This window comes from Nipponia nippon, unplaced genomic scaffold (assembly GCF_047370975.1).
Source record: "Nipponia nippon isolate SJK-2023a ecotype South Korea unplaced genomic scaffold, ASM4737097v1 scaffold_5, whole genome shotgun sequence".
NCBI lineage: Eukaryota > Metazoa > Chordata > Aves > Pelecaniformes > Threskiornithidae > Nipponia > Nipponia nippon.
This window is the reverse complement of record NW_028262369.1, coordinates 50,983,131-51,003,933: the sequence shown is the minus strand read 5'-3', so window position 1 is coordinate 51,003,933 and position 20,803 is coordinate 50,983,131. Positions and strand designations below refer to the sequence as shown.

The window sequence follows — 20,803 nt, the reverse complement described above, 5'->3', positions numbered from 1 at the left end:
TGTCTGTCCACCTGTCTGCACGTCCAGCTAAACTTCTCCGGTAAATCTGCCCTAGGGACCTGCCTTTCTGTGTCCCCGGGCTGGGAGTTGTGCTCCGGTGCTGCCAGCCGGCTGGGGACTGCACGGGGGGGACGGCGGCCCCGGCCCCAAGGGGCTGGGGAGCGCAGGTGGCCGGGGGCGGCAGGGCCTGGATGCGCTTAATGCACTTAAGAGCCAGAGGTTGATTTAGGGGAGAAGGGGAGGGGATGGGATTCACCTCCCCCGTGGTGGGAAGCCAATTTTGGGGCTCGGTGGACTGCAGCGGGGGGCTCACTCCTGCAATGGGTGCGCACTGGTCTCTGCCCAGTGGAGCGAGACAAGCCGACCAGGGTTTTGCTGATAAAATGAAGCTTTGAAGTTAAAAACCAGCAACTCACTGAAAAACTACCATTTTTTCCTAAGGAATCATCAGGCTTAATACATTTCTTAGGTTTTATTACTTTTATTTTTAAACAACATTGTTTTTCCAATTGCTGCCGTGTCCCACCCGCACATTTCCTGAGGGGCCGGTTCAGGTTTTCTCAGGTGGGCAAAGCCTCTTCCTAGTTTGCATTTCGGCGTGGAAACGAAGGCACGGAAAGGGCACACGTGAGCCGAGGGCAGCTGCGCTGCGCATCCTTCCCTCCCCTCCCAGCGAGGAGGGACATGCCACGCGTGCCACCTCGGAGGTCTCACCTGCCGGGGCAGGCTCAGCGCTCTAAGCCCGCGTTAGCTGGGCAGAGCGGGACGCCACAGCACATCGGGGCCATTTGGCACCTTTGTCCCCAAGCCAGTGACGTGGTGAGCGTCGGGAAGGGCAATGCTCGAGGCACCCACGCCGGCTAACTTCAGCTGCGTTTCGGTGAGCTTCCTTGCTCAGCCCTTTGCCACCTCTTGATGCATCGGTTTTGATCTGGTGCCATGGGCTGGGTTGCCCCAGGGTTTTCCTGCAGCAAAGCCCGGTGAGGATCCTTCTGGAAGCCGTAGTCAGGCCGAGCCCTTTGCCCTGTGACTTTGGCATCGCCACCCTTGTGCCAAGCAGCCGGTGGGCTGTCGGGCTGGGCGTCCTGCAGCACTGCCGAGTTGGGTTGGCTCTTTCCATGCCCAGATGTGTCCCTGGGGGAGCCACCGTTGGGATGGGCCCCGGGGCACGGCTGCGTTACAGCACCCTGCCGAAGCAGAGCTTGCCGCCGCTGTGCCCGGCGCTGGGGCTGCCCATGGGGGTCACCAGCCACTGGGACATTGCTCGTGTTGGCGCAGCGGCAAGGGGATGGCGATATGCCGGCGTCCACCGGAGCCGGGGAAGGTGCCCGGCCAGCTGAGCCCCCGTTCCCGGCGGCGGGAGGGACAGGGCTGGGGCCGTGTGCCCGGCACGGGGAGCCCCGTGGAGCAGGAGAAGGTCCCTGAGCCCCCACAGCAGAGCCTGGGGCCTTTGGCTCTTTGCTCTCTCCCACCCATGGCACCGTCGGACAGAGCTCCCTGGCACCGCACAGCGCCCTCGGTGGCGACAGCACTATGTCGCGACAGCGCCAGACGCTGGGGGCCGGGCCTGGCCCCGGTGCGCTCCGCGGCCGCGGGGCGCCCCTAGCCCCCGCCCCTTCCCCGCAGGCCCCGCCTCCGGCCCGCAAGCCCCGCCTCCCCCGCCGTCAGGCCCCGCCCCGGCCGGCGCGGAGCGGGCGGCGATTGGCCGCGGGCGGCCCGTCCCGCCCCCGCCCCCCTGCGGGCGGTGACGTCAGGCGCGCTCCCCGCAGGGTGAATGAATGGGAGGCGGGCGGCGCTGGCGGGCACAGCTGCGGCGCCGCGCCCGGGCCGGCACCGGCACCGGCACCGGCACCGCCCGCGGGACCCGGCGCTGCCTCCCGCCGCGGGGCTCCGCCGGCCCGGGCCGCGTCTCTCCCTCCCCTCTTCTCTCCCCTCCGCCGCCCCCGGGCCAATAAAATGATGCAAAGCTCCGCGCTCGCTGCCGAAGGGGCTGTCAAGGGGCTTCCCGAGATCCTCGGTGTGCCGGTGCAACGTAAGGACGCTTTTCTCTTCTCCCTCCTTCGCTCCCTGCGGCAAAGGCGGCCCCGGGCCGGCGGGGCAGGGCGGGCAGGGCTGGAGGGGCAGCGCCCTGCGCGCTGGGCAGGTGCCTCCCGCTCCCGCCCGGGCGTGATTTTTTCCTCCCCTTCATTTTTCCCCCGTGTCTCGCAGCGTGAACAGACGTAAAAACCAGGAGGGTGCGGAAGGGAGAGCGGTGCCCCGGGGCGGGCGGGCAGCGGCGGGAGCCGTGCGGAGCGGTGCGGGCCCGGCCCCGACGGGGAGGTCGGCGCGGCGGCGGCTCCGGCCGCGCGTGTGCAAGTGCGTGTGCAAGCGGACGTGGGCGTGCAAGTGCGTGTGAGCGTGTGTGTGTGTGGTGCCCCGGCCCGCGGCGCACGACCCCCCGCTTATATCGTTTGTCGCGACAGGCAGCGCCTCACGGGCGAACGGCGGCGGTGGGAAGGGACCCACGGGCGTGCGTGCGTGTTATCGGGACGGGCAGCCCGGCTCGGCTCGGCGCGGCCCGGGAGCGGTGCCGCCGTGTCTGCGTCGGTCCAAAAATCCCCCTCTCTCTCCGTGCCCGTGGAGGCTCCGCCGCTACAGGTAGCGTGTTCGTGCGAGAGCCCGTGCTCGCGCGTGCTGCGGAGGTGCGTACGAGCGTGTCGCGGGGGCGCATGCACCCACGCACGCGTGGATGTGTGGGTTCCCACGGGTGTACGGACCCCACGGGTGTACGGACCCGAGCGTGTTTCAGCGGGGCGCGCACGCCGGCGGCCGGGTGTGAGCCGCCGGGGCCCTCGGCCTCCCCGCCTCTGCAGGGCCGAGCCCCGGGCGGGGGGAGCCCCTGTGCCCGCACCCCCCGATGGATGCGCGGAGCCGCGGCGGGGGCGGCCCCGGCCCGGGGCTGCGCGGGTATTATTATTATTATTATTATTATTATTATTATTATTATTATTATTATTATTATTATTATTAATTTTCCCTCTCCGTTTGCAAACGGTTCCCGAGAACCGGGGCGTCCCTGCGGGCCCGGAGGAGGGGGGAGCCCGCCGGGGGGAGCCGGGCGATGCTCTGCCCTCCCCGGGGCACCCGGAAAGTTGAGGGGAGGGAGCCCCGCCGGGGGGGGCGAGGCGGCCCCGAGCCCCGGGAGAGCCCGGCCGGGGCGGGCAGCTGTGCCGGGGGGCCCGGCCGCATTTTGGGGGACACACGGGAGGGGGGTGTGCACCCCGGCCGCCTGCCCGCTCCGCGCCGGGTTTTGCCCCCTTCCCCCCGCTCGCCGCTGCCCCCCGGAGCCTTCCCCGCCGTCCCGTGCCCCGCACCGGCCCCCGGCCCCCCCGGCCGGCTCGAATTCGTTTTCCGCGGGGGGTGAAGCCGCTGCCCCTGCCCGCCGCTCCTGGGGGCCGATCCCCGTCCTGCTTTGGGGAGGCTGTCCCCCTCATCCCCCGTTTCGGTCCGGTTGCCCGGCCCCGGGGGGGCCGGCGGGGCACGTTTAACCGTATTTTACCGCAGCAGAAGGGAAGAATAATCCCCGGCGGGAGGGTGCAGGGGTGGCGAGGGTCCCTCCACGGCCGAATCCTGACCGTCCCCCTGCGAGCAAATAACGCCTCCCGTTCCCGGCCGCAGGGTCACTTCCATGGCCCCGAAGCCCCGCTGGTTTAAGGAGAAATTTGAGGTGCCTAAATCACCCCGGAGCGGCAGTCGCCCCAGCAAAACTCCCCGGTTTGGCCCTTCTGGGTGCCACCAAACTCCCTTGCCCGTGACATTGCCATTTCTCTACTAACTGCTGTATGTCAGGAAGTCATCCAACGAGCTAGGATTATTATTATTATTATTATTATTATTATTATTATTATTATTATTATTATTATTATTATTATTATTTTATTATTAATATTTTATTATTATTATTTTATTATTTTATTTCAGCGCAAAAATCAGTGGCAGGGACAAAACACGTGAGGGTGGGCGGCTGTCAAAGTTGCCGTGGCTCTGCAATTCCCCCGCTGCCCCGGCGCCGAGCCCTGCGGCCGCTGCCTGCTCCGGGCCACCGGCTTTCCCGGCGTGGCCCCTCCGGGGCCCGATCCCGCACCGGGCACGCGTGTGCGGGGCTCCCGGGGCGGCAGGGTACGGCCCCTGGGCAGGGAATACCTTCCCGAGGGGAATTCGGCCCCGCCGCCTGCGCCGGGGTCACCCCCCAGCAGCACCTCGATATTTCATCCTGCGTGTGAGGAAAATACTTGACATTTTCATTTCTAATCGCTATTAAATCGCAGATTTTCCTCTCTGTTTAACCACTGCCCGGCCTCCTTATTTCAGCAGGGACTGTGTCTTGCAGCATCCACTTCAGCAAGATTTTGGGGAGCCGAGCCTGGGGGAATCTCCCCCTGACAGCTCCGGCTTTGCAGACGGGATTGTTAAAACCGTAATTCCGAATATTATTTATGAATATTGTTTTGCAAATCTCACCGAAGTAAAAACTTCTGCCAAGCCTGTGGGAATCGTGCCCGGGTGCCGCCAGCCTCTGGCCAAGGGGCTGGGGGGGGGTTGATTAATCGCCGCTGGGAAAGTCGTTTGCACGCTGCAGAGAAATGAATCGGAGGGTTTTTTTGCATGTGAAGGAATGAGGTTTCCTCCCCGCAGAAAGTCTTTTTTAAGGAGTCCCCGAGTTGGTGCTTTCCCCGGGGCGGGTGTTCGGTGCGGGCTCCGGTACCGGGGGCCCGGCCCGCCTTTGTGCTCCGGCTTCCCACCCGCATTGCCGCGGCACCCGTTCTGCAGCACCTGCCCCTCCGCGGGGGATGGTCCCTTCCCCTTAAAAGGGGAAAAAAAACCCAACAACAAAAACCAAAAACCCGAAGACGAGGGTGTTTTGCCAGCTCGGTGCCTGGCGGGGCTGGGCGCGGGGTGCGCCGGAGGAGCGCGTCCCCCCCAGACGCTGCCCCGGCGTCGCCTCCGCCCTCGGGTTTGGGGGTTTTTGCGGTCTAAGGGATTTCTGAGGCCACCCGCGAGTTTCTTTCGTTTCCATCGTTATTTTTTTTTTTCCCCCCGTCGGGGAGAGATGAGGATGAAGAGAAGGACCCGCCGCTAATAAATCACGGCAACGGCGGCCGCGCTGCTGGCGGGCGGCGTGGGGACGGACCTCGGCACAACTTCTCAGGCCGTCCCTCGGGTGTCCCGGTGCGTGGGAGGGTGCTGGGGGCGGGGGGGCGTTGCAGAGCTGGCGACGGGCTTTAATGGGATACGGCCAAACCCTGCCCGGGCAGGCGGCGGCGGGAGGCAGGGATGCGCAGCAGCCGGGCGGTCCCCCTCCCGGGGACATCACCCCGGGGCGGGGGGTGGCCCCAGCCTCAGCCCCCCCCGGAGCCGTTTGCACTGAGGCTGCTGCATCCCTGCTGCTGTCCCCAGGTCCCCGGGGTGGAGAGGAGGGGGCCGTGGGGCTGTGTCCCCCCCCCGGGCTGCCTGCCGGAGCATCCATCAAACCGCCCTGCGCACAGAGCCAGCCCTGAGATGCTGGTGGGCAAAGGCAGCCACGGAGCGCATAATGCCATTAACATTATTCCTATTATATCAAATAATTTAGTTAAAACAAGTGAAATAAATGCGAGGCTTTCCGCAGGCGGGGAGGCAGCGTGGATCCGACCCTTGCGCAGCCGCCTCCGTTGCAAAGCACAGAGCAGAGGGGTTGTAGTAAAGGTATTTTCTCTCCATGTGTGCCGGGCAAACCGGCGGGTTGACTGGGACACCTCCTGGTACCCCGACAGCTCCCCATTATTATTATTATTATTATTATTATTATTATTATTATTATTATTATTATTATTATTATTATTAAGTACAGGGGAGAGCAGCCAAGTCGATGCGAGTTCTGCACGGCTGTGTGTGCACACACAGACCCGTGTGCATTTGGTTGGTGCCGCACATCTACAGGCAGATCGGAAGCAAAAAAAAAAAAAAAAAAAAGAAAAGGTCTCCGTTGCTAAAAAAAATACATCTATTTTTTTCCTCTGGAAATTTGGAGGAAGATATTGTATTATCTGCTGCAGTTGTTTGCGTGTTGAGATTAAGCTGTGTTGCTGCCCTTAAGGAGAAAGCTCCTGTGTTTGTTAGCTTGTGAGTGTGTATATATACATGGGAGTATGTATACATGTAAGTATACACGTATTTATATAAATAACCATTTGTATATAAGAGACGTTTCATAAGCGTGCATGCATGTTTATGAAATAGAGGAGGCAGCTTTACTGTGCGATACCGGCCGCTGCAGCTCCCCCGGGGCGGGCGCGGTGCTGGGTGCCACCGCCGGTGCCGGCGGCTCTCGCCTCGCTCTGCCAGGGGTTGAACAAACGCAGTGGGGGAAATGGGGCCGGGGCCGACCTGCAGCCGCGGGGCTGCTCTCGGCAGCAAACTGGGGGGGGGGAGCAAAGCACCCAGGTGTTTGCGGAGCAAGAAGGAGAAGAGGGACCTATGGAAGCTGTAGATACTTTTTTTTTTTTTTTTTTTAATTTATTCTAGTGTTGTTAATGCGACACAGGCTTAAATGCCAGCAATAAATATGGTCTGAAGGGCGCTGGGATTGTAACTATCTAACCTTGTGAATTATAAAATAAGCTGCCTTCACTTGAGATACTTGACAGTACCCCAAAGTATTTTCAAATAACGTTGTTGAGGGCTGTAACAATACGGTTTTCTCCTGTGGTATCTTCCTTTTTTTCCCCCGCTTTCTTTCCTCTGTTTTTTTTCCCCCTTCCTTTCCTCTGTTTTTCCTCCCTCCTTTCTTTCCTCTTTTCCTCCTCCTTTCTTTCATCTTCCCCTTCTTTCCTTTCTTTTTTCTTCTTTCTTTCCTCTTTTTTCTTTCTTCTCCCCCCTTCTCCCCCCTTCTCCCCCCTTCTCCCCCCTTCTCCCCCCTTCTCCCCCCTTCTCCCCCCTTCTCCCCCCTTCTCCTCCTTTTCCCTTGTTCCTTTTCTCCTTCCCCCCTTTTCTCCTTCCCCCCTTCCCCCCCTTCCCCCCTTTTCCCCCTTTTTCCTTTTTTCCTTTTCCCCCTTTTTCCTTTTTTCCTTTTTTCCTTTTTTCCTTTTTTCCTTTTTTCCTTTTTTCCTTTTTTCCTTTTTTCCTTTTTTCCTTTTTTCCTTTTTTCCTTTTTTCCTTTTTTCCTTTTTTGCTTTTTTCCTTTTTTCCTTTTTTGCTTTTTTCCTTTTTTCCTTTTTTGCTTTTTTTTTTTTCCTTTTTGCCTTTTTTTCTTCCCCCCTTCCCCCTTCCCCCTCCCCCTCTTTCCCCCTTCCCCCCTTTCTCCCCCTTTCCCCTACTTCCCCCCGTTTCCCCCCTTTTTTTTTCTCCCCCCCCTTTTTTCCCCTCTTTTTTTTTTTCCCTTTTTCCCTTTTCCCCCCTTTCCCCCCCCGGTAGCACCCAGGCCGGGGTGCAGGAGGTCCCCCTCTCTCCCCGCGGCCCCAGGCCCAGCCCGGCCGGGGCAGGGGCTCCCGGGCGGCGCGGCGGGGCCCGGTCCCTCCCGCCCCAGCAGCCGCGCCGCGGGGCTGATTTTACCGCCCGTCAGTAAAGGAGCCACCCAGCTTGGCCACTTCGGCTGGGGACAACGGAGTCCCTCCCAGGCCCCCCCAGCACTCGGAGCACCGTAAAAAAAATAATCACCACCACCCCCCAACACCCCCCCGCTATTTACTGCCAGCCGCAGAGAGGGAGGCAGCCCTTATGCATAAACATCTCTCCTGCTCTTATGCTCCAGCTACGGGCGCGTTTATTTTTTCTTTTTTTTCCCCTAAAATCAATCTTCTTTCATGCGTGCGTGTCAGCATGATGTGCCTGGCTTTTACCGGGCAATCTTCTCCTGCAGACTTTTATGGCACCTCCCGTTTATCCTGAACTATGGGCAGATAGAAAGGCAGATAAATATCCAGCTTTCCAGATCTATAGAAGCTGTCCAGCTATAGGCAGACATTATATAGGAGTCTGGATGGCCGGGTGTACACCTTGCCTGAGGAAAAGCCCTCCTTCTCTGAGCACCCTCCCACAGCATGGGTGCTGTAGGGGCGCTGGACCTGCTGTCCCTGGTTACTGCCACTGTGCTCCAGCGTGGCCTTGCTTCAGCCCACGTTTTCCAGCCGTTTCTAGCGTCAGGGTTCTGTAACAACACCCCAGCCGGATGGGAGAAAGCAGGCAGAAACCTGCTGCCCCTGTCACAGGAAAAAGGGGGTCCACAGGGGTGTTGGACCCGGGGGGGGGGGATGCAAAGTCACTCAGTGCCCTGGCACTGCGGGGAGAGGGGCACTGGGCAGCTGCTGGTGAGGCCAGCGTGGCCGGCACGGGTGGCTCGTGGTCCTCAGGATGCAGCGGGAGCCGGGGGAAGAGACGTTTGCCCATGTTGAAAAAGCCTCTGCGGGTGGGGTGGAGGTGGCTGGTGTCCTGCACCCCTGAGTAACAGCTGGGACCCTGGGGGTGAACCCCTGGGTCACCCGGGCAGCCTGGCCCTCGGGGGACGGGGGTGGCCACGGGGAGCAACAAGCCGTGTCCCGGGTTGGGGGTTGCGGGAAGCCGTCCCAGAGGGAGCGAGAGGCAGGCGGGGAAACGGGTGGCAGGGAGCAGGACATGGCCTGAAAAATGGGGTGCAGGAGGGAAAAGCATCACACGTGTGTGTGTGTCTGTGCACGGAGGAGCTGGCGGGGCCATGGGCTTTGCTGTCCCGGAGGGTTTTGGCAAAGCTTTGCAAAGGAAGATGTGCCGGGACACCGGCGAGGCGAGGGGTGGCAGCTCATCACCCCGCAAAGCACCGGCACATGCCAACGCAGGGCTTTGCCAGCCACGCCGGCCGGGCGGGCGCACCGCGGGGTGAGGGGGCCGCGGTGGCTGACGCTGCTCTTGTCTCCATCTCTCTCCCCCCCTGCCCAGAGATCCCCCAGTGCGCCGGCTGCAACCAGCACATCCTGGACAAGTTCATCCTCAAGGTCCTGGACCGGCACTGGCACAGCTCCTGCCTCAAGTGCGCCGACTGCCAGATGCAGCTGGCCGACCGCTGCTTCTCCCGCGCCGGCAGCGTCTACTGCAAGGAGGACTTCTTCAAGTGAGTACCCCGCGGGGGCACAGCCCCCAAAAGTGGCCGCTCCCCGCCCGGCAAGCAGGCGAACACACAACCTATTTTTAAGCGTCATTTCTCCAAAATCTTCATCTACCTTTTTTTTTTTTTTTTTTTTTTTTTTTTTTTTTTGTTGCGGAAATAAAGGAAGTGTTGGTGTTTTACAGCTGCCGCAGGCTGGATGCTGTTTGTTGGGATTTAACCTTCTGAGAGGCCCAAATCTCCCTGATGCTCCCGTCCCTCCCCTGTGCTGGGGAGGGGGGGGGGGCAAGCTGCGGCGGTTCGGTGGTGGCCCCGGCCCCGCTCGGAGCTAGAGGGCAGGAGAAACCCGTGCAAGGCAGCGGCAGCGCTGCCTGCTCCTGCCCGAGCCCCTCGCTCGCCTCGCCGGGGTTTGCTGATGCCGTTTCGCTCCCTTCCTCTTTTTACCTTTTTCTTTTTTTATTTTTTTTTAAATCCTTTTTTTGCTCTTGGTAAAAACCTCATTTGATTTCGTTGGCAGCTGCCTCTGAACTGTGCGATGCCCCAGCCTCGGCGTTTCCCCGCTCCTGCGGGATGGGACAACCCGTTTCCCATTAAGAACGGACTTTTCAGCAGGGATTATTTAGTCCCTGGCTGCTGGCAAAATCTGGGAGCTTTCCCAAGGGATGGGCGAGGGTGTGGCACCGGGGCTGGGCACAGCTCTGCCGGCGGTGAATCGCGGCGAAGCGGAGGGGTGCTGGTTTACACCTCCTGTGGGGAGAAGGGCCGGATCCTGGGCAGCGGGTGCCTTTTGCTGCCCAGGTGCAGGTGACGGGGCCGGGCCAAAAAGGACCTGCTTCACCTCGGGGACTGGGGCCACCTCCCCACACCATCCTCTCCTGCACATCCCCGGCCGCGCCGGCTCTCCATCACTCCTTGCTGCCGGCCGGCTGGCTAAACCAACCGATGGCGATTACACCCCGAGCTAATCCCGGGGCAGGACTTTCCCTGCCTGCCCATCCCCGGGCTCTCAGGCCTCCTACACACACACACACACACACACCCCCGCCAGTCATCAGGGCCAAAGAGGCGTCTTGAATTTCTCCTTCCCAGCTGGGGAGTGTGCCACAGTCAAAGCAGTCGCTACAGCCCGGGTAATAACACTTCACTCCTGATATTTTCCAGCCTATTAATCTCCAAGTCATTTAAATAGTTGCCCAAAAGGTGCGGGTAATCAATGTTAATTAGAGTTGAAAGATCAGCGACTTTCTTAGATGAGGTCCTGACTGGATTATTTGGTGCCAATCAATAGCATCTCGGCGCTCGCTCAGGCTCTCGCCTCACCTTTATTTCAACCGCTCATTGATTTTCGGGGTAGGTAACCTGCAGAGGACGCGAGGATTTAAGGCCAACCTCAGAGGCAGGTTTGCGATTCAGGAGCCGCTTCGGAAAAGACCAGCTTTTTTGATTTTCCTCTTTTTTTCCCCTCCCGCAAATCGCAGCTCTTGGTTCCTGGCCGCAGGCAGCTCTGTCCTGGGTCCGGCGGTCCCCAGGTGGTGCAGAAACCCCCCGGGATGCTGGGGAGGGGGTGTTAAAACGGCTTTAATAATAGCGTCGTGTGAGGTGGGGGTGGATGGGCAGCGGGAGGGTGGGGGCTGCGGAGCGTTCACCGGCTCAGCCTTGGGCACAGAAAAGTGTTGTCTGTCTGTCCTGTCCCTCCCTCTGTCCATCCCTCCCTCCCTTCATCCCTCCCTCCCTCTCTCCATCTCCTATCCCTCCCTCTCCCATCCGATCCCTCCCTCCCTCCATTCCCTCCCTCCCTGCCTCCCTCCCTCCTAGCTGACTCCGGGAGAGCTGAGGTCTCCCCAGCAGATGTCCAGGGACTCTCCTTTTAGGATACAAGCCCAGAAAATGAGACAAAACAGGTTTTCCCTCCTCACCTTCTGCTTCCCAACACCCCTTTGGGCAGCTGCCGAAATTGTGCCGGTGCCACTCATGCCCAGGGCCTGCCGCTTGTCCCTGGGTGACACCTGCGTGACTCGGGGACAGTCTCAGGGACCCAGCTTCGGCGGCCATGCCCCGGCTTTCCAGACGGTGTGAGGGCACAGGGAGCCGTGGGGCTCAGGGGGTGCTTTTGCACGATCCGGGGCTGTTCAGCCCTTGGGGGGCAGCAAGAGGTGCCTGGGGTGGCTGTACCCCCCGGGCACCCCCAGTGCCACTGCCTGTCCCTGCAGCTTTGGGGCTGGGGGCCAAAGGGCTCGGGTTTTCCTGGGCTGCCTCCTTCGAAGCAGATGATCTGTTTACAGCGTAGGGGACAGATTTATTCTGATAACTTTGCTGCCCAGGCTGCTGCTGCAATGCCAGGATGGCTCCGTCGGGTCCTGGCACCCCACCGACGGGGTGTTTAGGGGTGCTGGGGGAAGCAGGGGAGACCCAGCAGAGCCCTCGCAGTGCTGGTGGGAGGTGGGGATCTGCCCCGTGTCAATCCCAAAGCCCACACAGCTGACGCTGAAAACACCGGTGGAAACGTCCACTTATTTTTTACTTTCTCCTGTGCTGCCGCTGCCTCGTGGCACGTGTCGCCCTCGTGCTGTTGTTCAGCTTACAGTGGGTGTCACCTGGGTGTTACCCAGGTGTTGGGCTTCGTGTCTGCTTAGGGCAACCGCGCCCCGCCGCAGCCCGGGCTGCACCCACACGGGCGCACCAGCTCGTGGGTGCACCCGGAGCAACGGGCACCCCAGGCTCCCTGCAGCAGAGTGCCTGCGATCCGCGGGGGCTGCGGGGCGAGACGCACGCTCCTTCTCACGTGCTCCTTCTGCACTTCTTGTCCCATTCTTGCATGCTCCTTGCATGCTGCTTCCATGCTTCTTACGTGCTCTGTGCAGCCATGCTGGTGGGCTTGCTTGGGCCCACGCCTACCCCAAGCCAGCACACCAAATGCACCCGTCAGGCTGTCATTACGGTGTAAGAGCCCCATCATTCTGCATTAATCTGGGATTCATCATGCTAGCAGGGCGGTGTAATTAATTTATTTGGTATTAATGTGGATGAAATATGTACTGTCCTTGCAGGGGAAAATCAGGCAGCCTATAAGCATTAGTTAAAAGAACCATTAAAATCAAACCTTCCTCAGCTCCATTAGGCTGGTCTTTCACACTGAAGAAGATAAACCCCTGCCGTGTGAAGTGTCATGCATAATTAGGTTGATTGCTGGTTTAAACTCTGCCCTGCCTCCTGGTCCCCACCCCAGCTCCAGCTCCAACGAAGCCCACCTCGCCGGGGGGCTCAGGGTTGCCCGCTTCTCCTTGCAGGCGTTTTGGGACCAAATGCACGGCGTGCCAGCAGGGCATCCCCCCCACCCAGGTGGTCCGCAAAGCCCAGGACTTCGTCTACCACCTCCACTGCTTCGCCTGCATCATCTGCAGCCGGCAGCTGGCCACCGGCGACGAGTTCTACCTGATGGAGGATGGGCGCCTGGTCTGCAAGGAGGACTACGAGACCGCCAAGCAGAACGGTAGGCACCCCAAAAGGGCTGCGAGCAGGGCATCGCAGAGAGGGGTGGCTGTGGGTCATGTCACCGGCATTGCACCTGTGGGAAGGGGTTGCTGCGGGCTCTGGGGCAGCTGGTTTTGGGGAGCTTTTCCCCAGTGGCGTGGGCTGGCAGGTCGTGGTTCCTCACACTGCTGCGGTCGGGGCTGGTACCGGCTCCTTCGCTTGCAGACGACTCCGAGGCGGGCGCTAAGCGGCCCCGGACCACCATCACGGCCAAGCAGCTGGAGACGCTGAAGAATGCCTACAAAAACTCCCCCAAGCCCGCCCGGCACGTGCGGGAGCAGCTCTCCTCCGAGACGGGGCTTGACATGAGGGTGGTGCAGGTGAGGCCACGGGGACGCCCCTCTCCAGCCTGTCCCTAGCAAAGAGGGACACAGGGGTCCCACTGGGGCACTGGGCTGCAGGGGTTGCAGGGGTGGCAGGGGTATTATGGTGGCATGGGTGCCTGGCAGCTGGGTTTGTAGGAGTGCTGGCATGCGGGGTTGAAGGGGTCCTGGCGTGCTGGGATGCTGGGGTGCTGGCGTGTCAGGGTGCTGGTCTGCTGGGGTGCATGGGTGCTGGCATGCTGGGTTGCAGAGGTGCTGGGTTGCATAGATGCTGGCATGCGGGGGTGCTGGGTCGCATGGGTGTGTAGGAGTTGGGTAGCACAGATGCTGGCGTGCTGGGTTGCATGGGTGCTGGCACGTGGGTTGCAGGGGTGCTGGGTGGCAGAGGTGCAGGGATGCTGGCATGTAGGGGTGCCATTGTGCTGGCTTGCATGGGTGCTGGTGTGCTGGGTTGCAGGGGTGCTGGCATGCAGGGTTACCAGGGTGCCATCGATGTCCCCATTTCTCCCCAGGTGTGGTTCCAGAACCGCCGGGCCAAGGAGAAGCGGCTGAAGAAGGACGCGGGGCGGCATCGCTGGGGGCAGTTTTACAAGAGCGTCAAGCGGAGCCGTGGGGGTGGCAAGCTGGAGAAGGAGAGCTCGGCTGAGGACTGCGGCGTCAGCGACAGCGAGCTCAGCTTCCGTGGTGAGCAGGGTGCCAGCGTGGGGTGGGGGGCCGTGGGGCTCCCCCCTGTGCTGACACCCCCCCTCTGCTCTCCCTCCTCTCCCCGGCAGAAGACCAGATCCTCTCCGAGCTTGGCCACACCAACAGAGTTTACGGCACCGTGGGGGACGTGGCAGGCGGACAGTTGCTGAACGGCAGCTTCTCCATGGAGGGGACGGGACAGTCGTACCAGGACTTGCGGGACAGCAGTCCCTACGGCCTCCCCCAGTCGCCGTCCTCCATCTCCTCCCTGCCATCCCACCCGCCCTTGCTCAACGGGCTGGACTACGCCATGGACGGCAGCCTGGGGCTGGTGGCCCACGGGGCGCAGGGGGTGAGTCAGACGCTGCGGGCCATGGCCGGGGGGGGCCCCACCTCCGACATCTCCACGGGGAGCAGCGTCGGGTACCCAGACTTTCCCACCAGCCCGGCCTCTTGGCTGGACGACATGGATCACCCTCCTTTCTAAGCGCCGCTCGCCCCCTGCCCCGGCCCCCCTTGCTCCCCCCCAGTCTGAAAGCGCAGCACCGAGGGCACCCACCAGCAGTTGACCTTTCCAGGATTTTCCATGGGAATCGGCCCCGGAGGGCTGGAGGGAGAGGGGGCGGCATCAGCAATGGCTGGGGGCAGCTGTGCCCGGGGCAGGGGGGGCACAGATGCCTTTGGGTGTAAGCACAAGAGCGGTGTCGGCACATGGGACGCAGGGCAAGGACCCCGGCACAGGGCTGGGGCACGGCGGGATGTGCGGCGGCGTGAGCCGGCAGGAGGGAAGGACAATCAAGGATGTCAGAGACCATCCCGGCACCTGCGCCAGCCCTGCTCCGCTCCTGCCGAGCACCGCTGCTATTTTCAAGAGTTATTTTTCGATATGGAGTTGAAACGTGACTCGGCGCTGCCCAGAGCCTCAGCAGAAAGAAAAGTCTATATTGTAGAAGGGTTTATTTTAGTGAGGCTGGGGAACTGTCCAGGCAGGGCCATTGCCCCGCTGCCCGCAGGCGATGCTGCTTGCTCCTGGCGCGGTGGGAGCGGAGCTGTCGCGTGGCGGCTGCGGGGCCGTGATTTATCCCTGGGCACTCAGGAGTGCTTACAGTGCATCACTGCGGCTTTTACCTTGATCGCGTGGTGGGGAGGATTTAAAAAAGAAAAAAAAAAAAAGCCTGCAGCCTGAGATGCCCAAGGGCCAAGCTGGGCTGTGGCACGGCCATCCAGGATGCTCGGGGCTGGCACCTGGAGAGGAGCCGCTGCAAGTGCTGGGGAAGGGTGGGTGGGAGAGGTGCGGAATGTTTGCTCTGAGCATATTGCAAAAAATTCCCCCAAAAAAGGGGGGAAAAAGGGTATTTCATCAGCTGCAGAAGCACCCACATGGTGGGAACTGGAGGGGACAGGGTGGGTGAGATCCCTGACATCAGCTGCCCACCTCCTCTTGCGCCGAGGGGCCAACAGAACTGAGGGCGAGTGCAGGCAGCCAGGGAGGACACAGGTGGCTTTGGCACACCCCGTGAGCCCCATGGCGTCTGCTCCTGGCTGAGCCCACCCAGCACCAGACCCTTTCTCAAAACTCACATCCCTGGGCTTGTGGTGGCCACCTGCCCGTCTCCCCCAGCACAGCTCACACGCCCCCCCCCCCCCCCCCCCTTGCCAGGCTGAAGGCATTCAGCCCGATGATAGATAAAATCCAGCTCCACCCTCGCTGCCTGGGTGCCCGGCTCTGCCCTGGCCCCACGGGGACTCCCTGGCTGTGGGGTCCCCCTCCGCCCCCCTCGGCTATGGGGTGATGCGGATAATCCCAGGCCGCCCTTCAGGGAGGGTTGTCAGCAGATCTGGTTAGCTGGCTGCTGCCAGAGGCTGGGGGGGGGGGCTCTGAAAGCAAAGGGGAGAAAAAAATAAAAATGGAAAAAAAAAAAAAAAAGCCACACAAGAAAGCACATCACCGGTATGTCCCTGTCCCTGCTTGCCCCCCGGCTGGGTGTGTTGGTGCTGCGGGGGTTGCCCCAGCTGCACCCATGTGCCCCCCCAGCTTTGGGTGCTGCTTTGTGCCAAGCCCCCGGCCTTGCCGGGCACCGCAGGTGGCTGGTGGGGAGGGGGATGGGGGAGGCTGTGCCCGCTGCTCTCCATCCCCCTTCGACAAGGCCAAACACCCCCTGCTCCCTTCGCTGTGTAAATTTTGTACAGTTCCAGAAAGTGAGAGTCTTGTTTCCTGGGAAAAAAAATAAAACCCAACAAAAATAATAACAAAAACAAATTTCAAAGAATAAAACCTTATTTATTGCCATGTCTTTGGGGAGAAAGGACCCCCCAGTCCTCCCAAACTCAAGCCCGGGGCATTGCTTTTGTACCCTGCCTCCTGTGCGTTGGCATGAGATGTGTATGGTCACCCCCTCGCCTCGAGAGAAAGCGATGTCAAATAAACTCGGGATGCTCTTTAGCAGCTGCTGTCTTTGGGATTTTCTTTCTCAATGGGATGGCAGTAGCCACCATCGGCATTGCCTGCTCCGGCACCGTCGGCTGTTTGGGGTTGGGATCCCCTGGGACTCATCCGGATGGAGGAGCTGGCACCCCTGGATGGGACAAGTGACACCGGTTATCCTGCCCTGGCTTTTTGTGGGCATGGAGAGGTGGGTGGGTTTGGGGTGGGCGTCTCCATCCCTGCCACATGGCACCCCAAGATGCCTGCAGCTCTCTCGACACCACACAGCAGTGGCGGTGGGTGCCGGCGGTCCCCCCGGCTTTGCCGGCACTGGGGGGACTGCGGGCACCCACCGCCGCTGCCCAGCCATACCACCGCCGCACTCAGCAGGTGAGATGGAAGAGCCATGCCGGGGGGGTGTGTGTGTGTCCAAGCCCCTCCATGGGCACCGGTGTGTTGGCTTTCTATATTTTAATCATTTTAACATTTAATGCTTCTCAATTAAAGTGATTTCGTGGAGTAGATGCCAAGCTTAGGCCGAATGCACATTAACCACTTTCTGTATCGGTAGTTAAAGGCACCAAGGGATTTAAACAGCAATCCGCAAGGCTGCTGGGGAAAGGTTTGGCTGAATAAAGCAGATTATAAACAATAATATATGTCTTTCTCGTTGTTTCCCCCCCCCCCTTTTTTTTTTTTTTTGGAAGGGCTCCAACCTCACAAACAGACCTAAAGTGCTATAAACATCTCCAGGGCTGAGCGCTCAGCCCCCAAATGTGCTCGCTGAAAGCACGGGCATCGTGGCTACTGCTTTTCATCCCTGCTTTAAGAGAGGTTGGTTTTTTTTTTTTTTTTTATTACCCAGCGTGTCCATCAAGCAAGGCAGTGGCTGTGCATTGTGGCACTGCACAAGGGTGGCCTTGCTTGTCCCTATCCTTGATGCCACCATGTCCCCATCCTGAAGCCAGCGGAGCAGCTCTGTGCGTAGCACCCCAGCACTGGCGGGGGCGGGAGGTGAGGGTGGCATCTTTGCTTCATCCCCATCCGGATGCAAAAGTGACTGGTGTTGCTGTCAGCACCCATTGCACTGGGTGCTGTGGCTGGGATGAGACCGGGCACCGCCAGGCAGTGGGTCCCCTTGAGGGGTGAGGGAGAGCAGAGGCTGTTGCGGGTCCTTGCTCAAGGGTCGGGGGGGCTGTTGCATTGCTTCCATCGAACAAGCATTGCCCCACAGGGACTGGCAAGGACCCTGAATCTTGAACCCTGGCATCTGCTGCACAGCGTTGGCATTTATGTCAGCACCTTCCTTCATGCATCCCTGCATCCAAGCTCCCTGCCTGCCCACTGCCAGCTCGGTTCACCAGCCCCTTGTCACAACTGGGCAGCAAAAGCGTCCCCCAACACAGAGGGGCTGCAAACAGATACACAAGGTGTATTTTATTTTTGCCATCCACGCTGCAGCTAGGAGGCAGTTTCTTTGGGAGGCTCAGAGGGAGCAGGCTTTGGGCTTAAGTTTCCTACTGCCTTCAGAAAAGGCCGTGAAGGGGCTTGTTTTTCCCAAAACATGGAGATCACCACTGCAGCTCCCCAGCCCATCAGACCCCTCCAATATTAAGTTAATGGAAAATAAGTTAACATGGTCAACCTATGGGCCCCTACAGCCCGTTAACTTGCCCAAGCCATTTTGTCCCCACCACCGAGCCTGCCCCGTGCCTCGTGTGTGTGAGCCACGCCAGGGCCGTGCTTCGGCTGCTGACAGTGTTCGAGCCAGTGCAGCAAACTTTGTCAGAGTCAGCAAAAGCTGGCAGGAGCTGGCAGCTGCCGTGAGGGGCCAAAACCCACACGTGCCTCCTGCCCAGCCAGTCCTTAACGGAGGGAACATTCCCATTTATTTTCCTGAAGCTGGATGTGCTGCAGAAAGGACTCGATGGCAAGTAGCTTCCCATCACAGCGATGGCGATTTCCTATGCTTCCTTCCAGGCTGTAGATCTCTTTGTCTGGGGAAAAACAAGCAGCACGGCAATGCCCCGCCGGGAAGCCATGGCCTCCTCTTGCCATGTACCCCCACCCACCACAGCAGTCTCCCTCCCAGCCTGAAGCACAAACACATCCCCAGCAGTTCCTCTGGACCACGGCCGACCCACCGGCACAGCCCAGCGGGGATCCCGATGAGGATGCAGAAAGCCCCGCACCCATCCCACCTCACTCCGGCACCTGAGGTATCACCACAAATCTCCCATCGTTCTGGGTATTTGGCCAGCCTAGAGGACCGCGAAGTGCCCAAGACAGGCCGACAGGGGCGATGGGGTGAGCGCAGGTTTACATCCGTGCCCGGCTCTTACAAAACTCCAGCCCTGAATAAGCCGCCCCAGGGACTGGCACGTGACAGGAGGACCTGGAGCTGCTGACAGAGGTGGGGTTTTAATGCTGCTTAATTCAGCAAAGCGGTTCTGTGGCGTGGTAAAAGTCCTCTCAGCTTCGAGAGGTTGGTCAGCCATAAAGCATTTGTCTTACATACGTTAGGTGAGAACTAGAGGGATGGACAGACAGCTGTACGACCCCGCTGGCTTCCGTAGCCCTGTCTCCCCAGGATGTGAGCTTAAGCAGAGCTTTCCAAGGGCTACAACAGCTCTGTGCTGCCTCCCACCCGTATTGTTTCCAAGGAATCAAATCACTCCTTGCAAGACAAACACACAGAGGATCCGTCCTAGCACTGTGCTGTGCTTTTATTTATAATATTTTGTTTGGACCCAGGGGGAAAAAAAAAAAACAAACGAAAACTCAACCCGAACGGGAGAGATGAGCATCTCACGTGGCTCAGCAGCCCTCCCCTCCCCACGGAGGAGCCGGACAGTCAGCACAGGCTGCTCTGGTGGGACACCCGATGCACTACTTGTGTTCAATGCATTAAAACAATACTTGGGGCCTTCTCCGGGCCCTCGTTCCCCTCCCTTGCTCCCTCCCCCCCAAATACTGATAAATGTCAGAGCATGCAAAACCCTGATCCCATCCTGCCCAGGATACGCGCTGGGCCAGCCAGCCCTCGTGCTGGAGAGCCCACCCAGACCCTGTGCTCTAAAAGCTCCCCTTCGAACCTCCAAGGCGTTTCGGAGGGCAGCGGGGGAAGAGAAAGGGGGTTATTGCAGAGCGTCTCTGTCCTCCCCACCGCGCGGCGCCGCGGGGTTAGGTCTTGCCAGCGGTGTGCTGCTGCAGAGCCAAAGTGATGGCTTTACAGTCTGTCACCTCCTCCGGCAGGCAGCCCTCCTGGTCCCGGCGCGTGGGGTCGGCGCCTGACTTCAGCAGCAGCTCCACGATGTCCAAAAACTCGCAGGCGGCAGCTGGAGGGAGAAAGGGAAGGGTTAGTCTGAGGTTCCTGACCCGAGGTGGCGGTGATGGGCGTTTCTGGAGCGGCGCTGTGGCTGGCGACTTCCCATGCGTGTGCCAGAGGCAGGAAACGCCATCTCAGCACCTGGCCAGGCGGAGCAGATCATTTTTCAGGGCAGTGTTCGGTACTCAATGTATGACTTGCCTTTGGATTTAATAGTGCAAAGGAAAGAGAAAAGACAGAGTGGAAGCAATGAAAAGCCAAAGTCCTGAGAGGGTGTTCCTGGTGCAACCACGGCCCCAGAGCCCGAGCGGTTTGCAGGGCGGCACCTGGGATGATGCCCAGGGTGCCCGGGCGCAGTTCGGCTCACGCTCCTTCATGTCCAGGACTGGAGACCCTGGGAAGGGCTACTGCAGCACCACAGAGCGCCCCAAAATGCTGCCTGGGAAAGCCTTCCCTGCCTGCTTTTGTACCCAGAATTTATAATGTATTTATAACACCCTTATAAACCCCTGCCCCTCACCTGCCTCCTGAGCCTCCCAGGGCTCCACAGGCAGCATGTCCCAGGCAGGACATCCTCAGTACTGCCTCGCTCCCTGCTTTCATCCATCATTCCTCCTTGCAGAACATTTGGATGGTTTTTAGCTGCTGGCTGGACTTTCCCTGAGCACCAGCTCCAGGGGCACGTGCCTGTGCCCACGGACAGCCAGTGCCGGCACACCACTGCTCTTTCTAACCCACATGTCCGCTACCAACTATTTTTTCAACCCTGATTTACTCTGCCAAGATAGAATCAAGTTTGACCTGAGCTCTTCCCTGTCCCGAGGACAGCCTGGCAACCTTCAGCTCCCTCTCCAACCTTGCCTAGGGATGTGGAAAAAAAAGGAACCAGGAAAAACAGGAAAACACTGAAGAGCTGGGCTTGGCTGATACCAGCATAAGTCCCAGTCCCTGGATTTTCCCTTAAGCTCATGCAAGGCAGATCCTAGTGAAGCCAAAAACTGCCTCAGCCCCAACCTGCCTTACGAGACCACAAAGCCGGCAGCTTCCTCTCGCATTGGTAGCAATTGGTTTTAATTACATTTCAGGCGCTTTTACAACGTAACGGACTAACTCTTTTTTGCTGTTAGATGTAGTAATTAGAGCGTCTTTTGCATTACTCTGCGGTTTTCTACTGACCCAAAGAGACAATCAGCAATGTTTAATTAAAATAAATTTGATGTGTGATTGGACCTTATACTGAAAAAATAAAAAAAGAGGAAAAAAAGGGGGAAGGGGCTGATGAAGAAGGGGTGCCAAGGAAGCCGCGGTGGCAGCTCCTGGGGACGGGGAGCTGGTGCCTGCACGGGGAAAGGTGGCTTCCTCACCAGGTGCCGCTGGCAGGCACAGCCCATGTCCCTGAGCGGGCCAGGGACATCCCC

General features: G+C 59.7%; 2 protein-coding genes across 4 annotated transcripts in view; one reads left to right on the top strand and one right to left on the bottom strand.

Moving 5' to 3' along the window:
* Window positions 1–1,956: 1,956 nt before the first annotated feature.
* On the top strand, window positions 1,957–14,704 carry LHX4 (LIM homeobox 4). Its single transcript, XM_087732776.1, has 6 exons — window positions 1,957–2,032; window positions 8,929–9,100; window positions 12,382–12,584; window positions 12,791–12,945; window positions 13,461–13,641; window positions 13,725–14,704. Exons 1-6 carry the CDS (start codon window positions 1,957–1,959, stop codon window positions 14,117–14,119), a joined length of 1,182 nt encoding a protein of 393 aa, XP_087588902.1. The 3' UTR covers window positions 14,120–14,704.
* A 4,061-nt stretch (window positions 14,705–18,765) lies between these two features.
* The window catches only part of ACBD6 (acyl-CoA binding domain containing 6), an 88,286-nt gene continuing 86,248 nt past the window's right edge, over window positions 18,766–20,803 (bottom strand). For all 3 annotated transcript variants that reach the window (XM_087732953.1, XM_087732956.1, XM_087732955.1), the window contains one exon: window positions 18,766–19,395. In XM_087732953.1, the coding sequence (XP_087589079.1) occupies window positions 19,241–19,395 (155 nt within the window). In that variant the 3' untranslated portion in view covers window positions 18,766–19,240. The remainder of the gene's footprint in view (window positions 19,396–20,803) is intronic.

What these genes read in the sequence shown, in the direction of transcription:
- LHX4 (XM_087732776.1), top strand. Translation starts at nt 1,957, where the DNA reads ATGATGCAAAGCTCCGCGCTCGCTGCCGAAGGGGCTGTCAAGGGGCTT. An exon ending in TGCAAGGAGGACTTCTTCAA is followed by an intron (nt 9,101 to 12,381) that starts GTGAGTACCCCG and finishes TTCTCCTTGCAG; the next exon opens with GCGTTTTGGGACCAAATGCA. An exon ending in CGAGACCGCCAAGCAGAACG is followed by an intron (nt 12,585 to 12,790) that starts GTAGGCACCCCA and finishes CTTCGCTTGCAG; the next exon opens with ACGACTCCGAGGCGGGCGCT.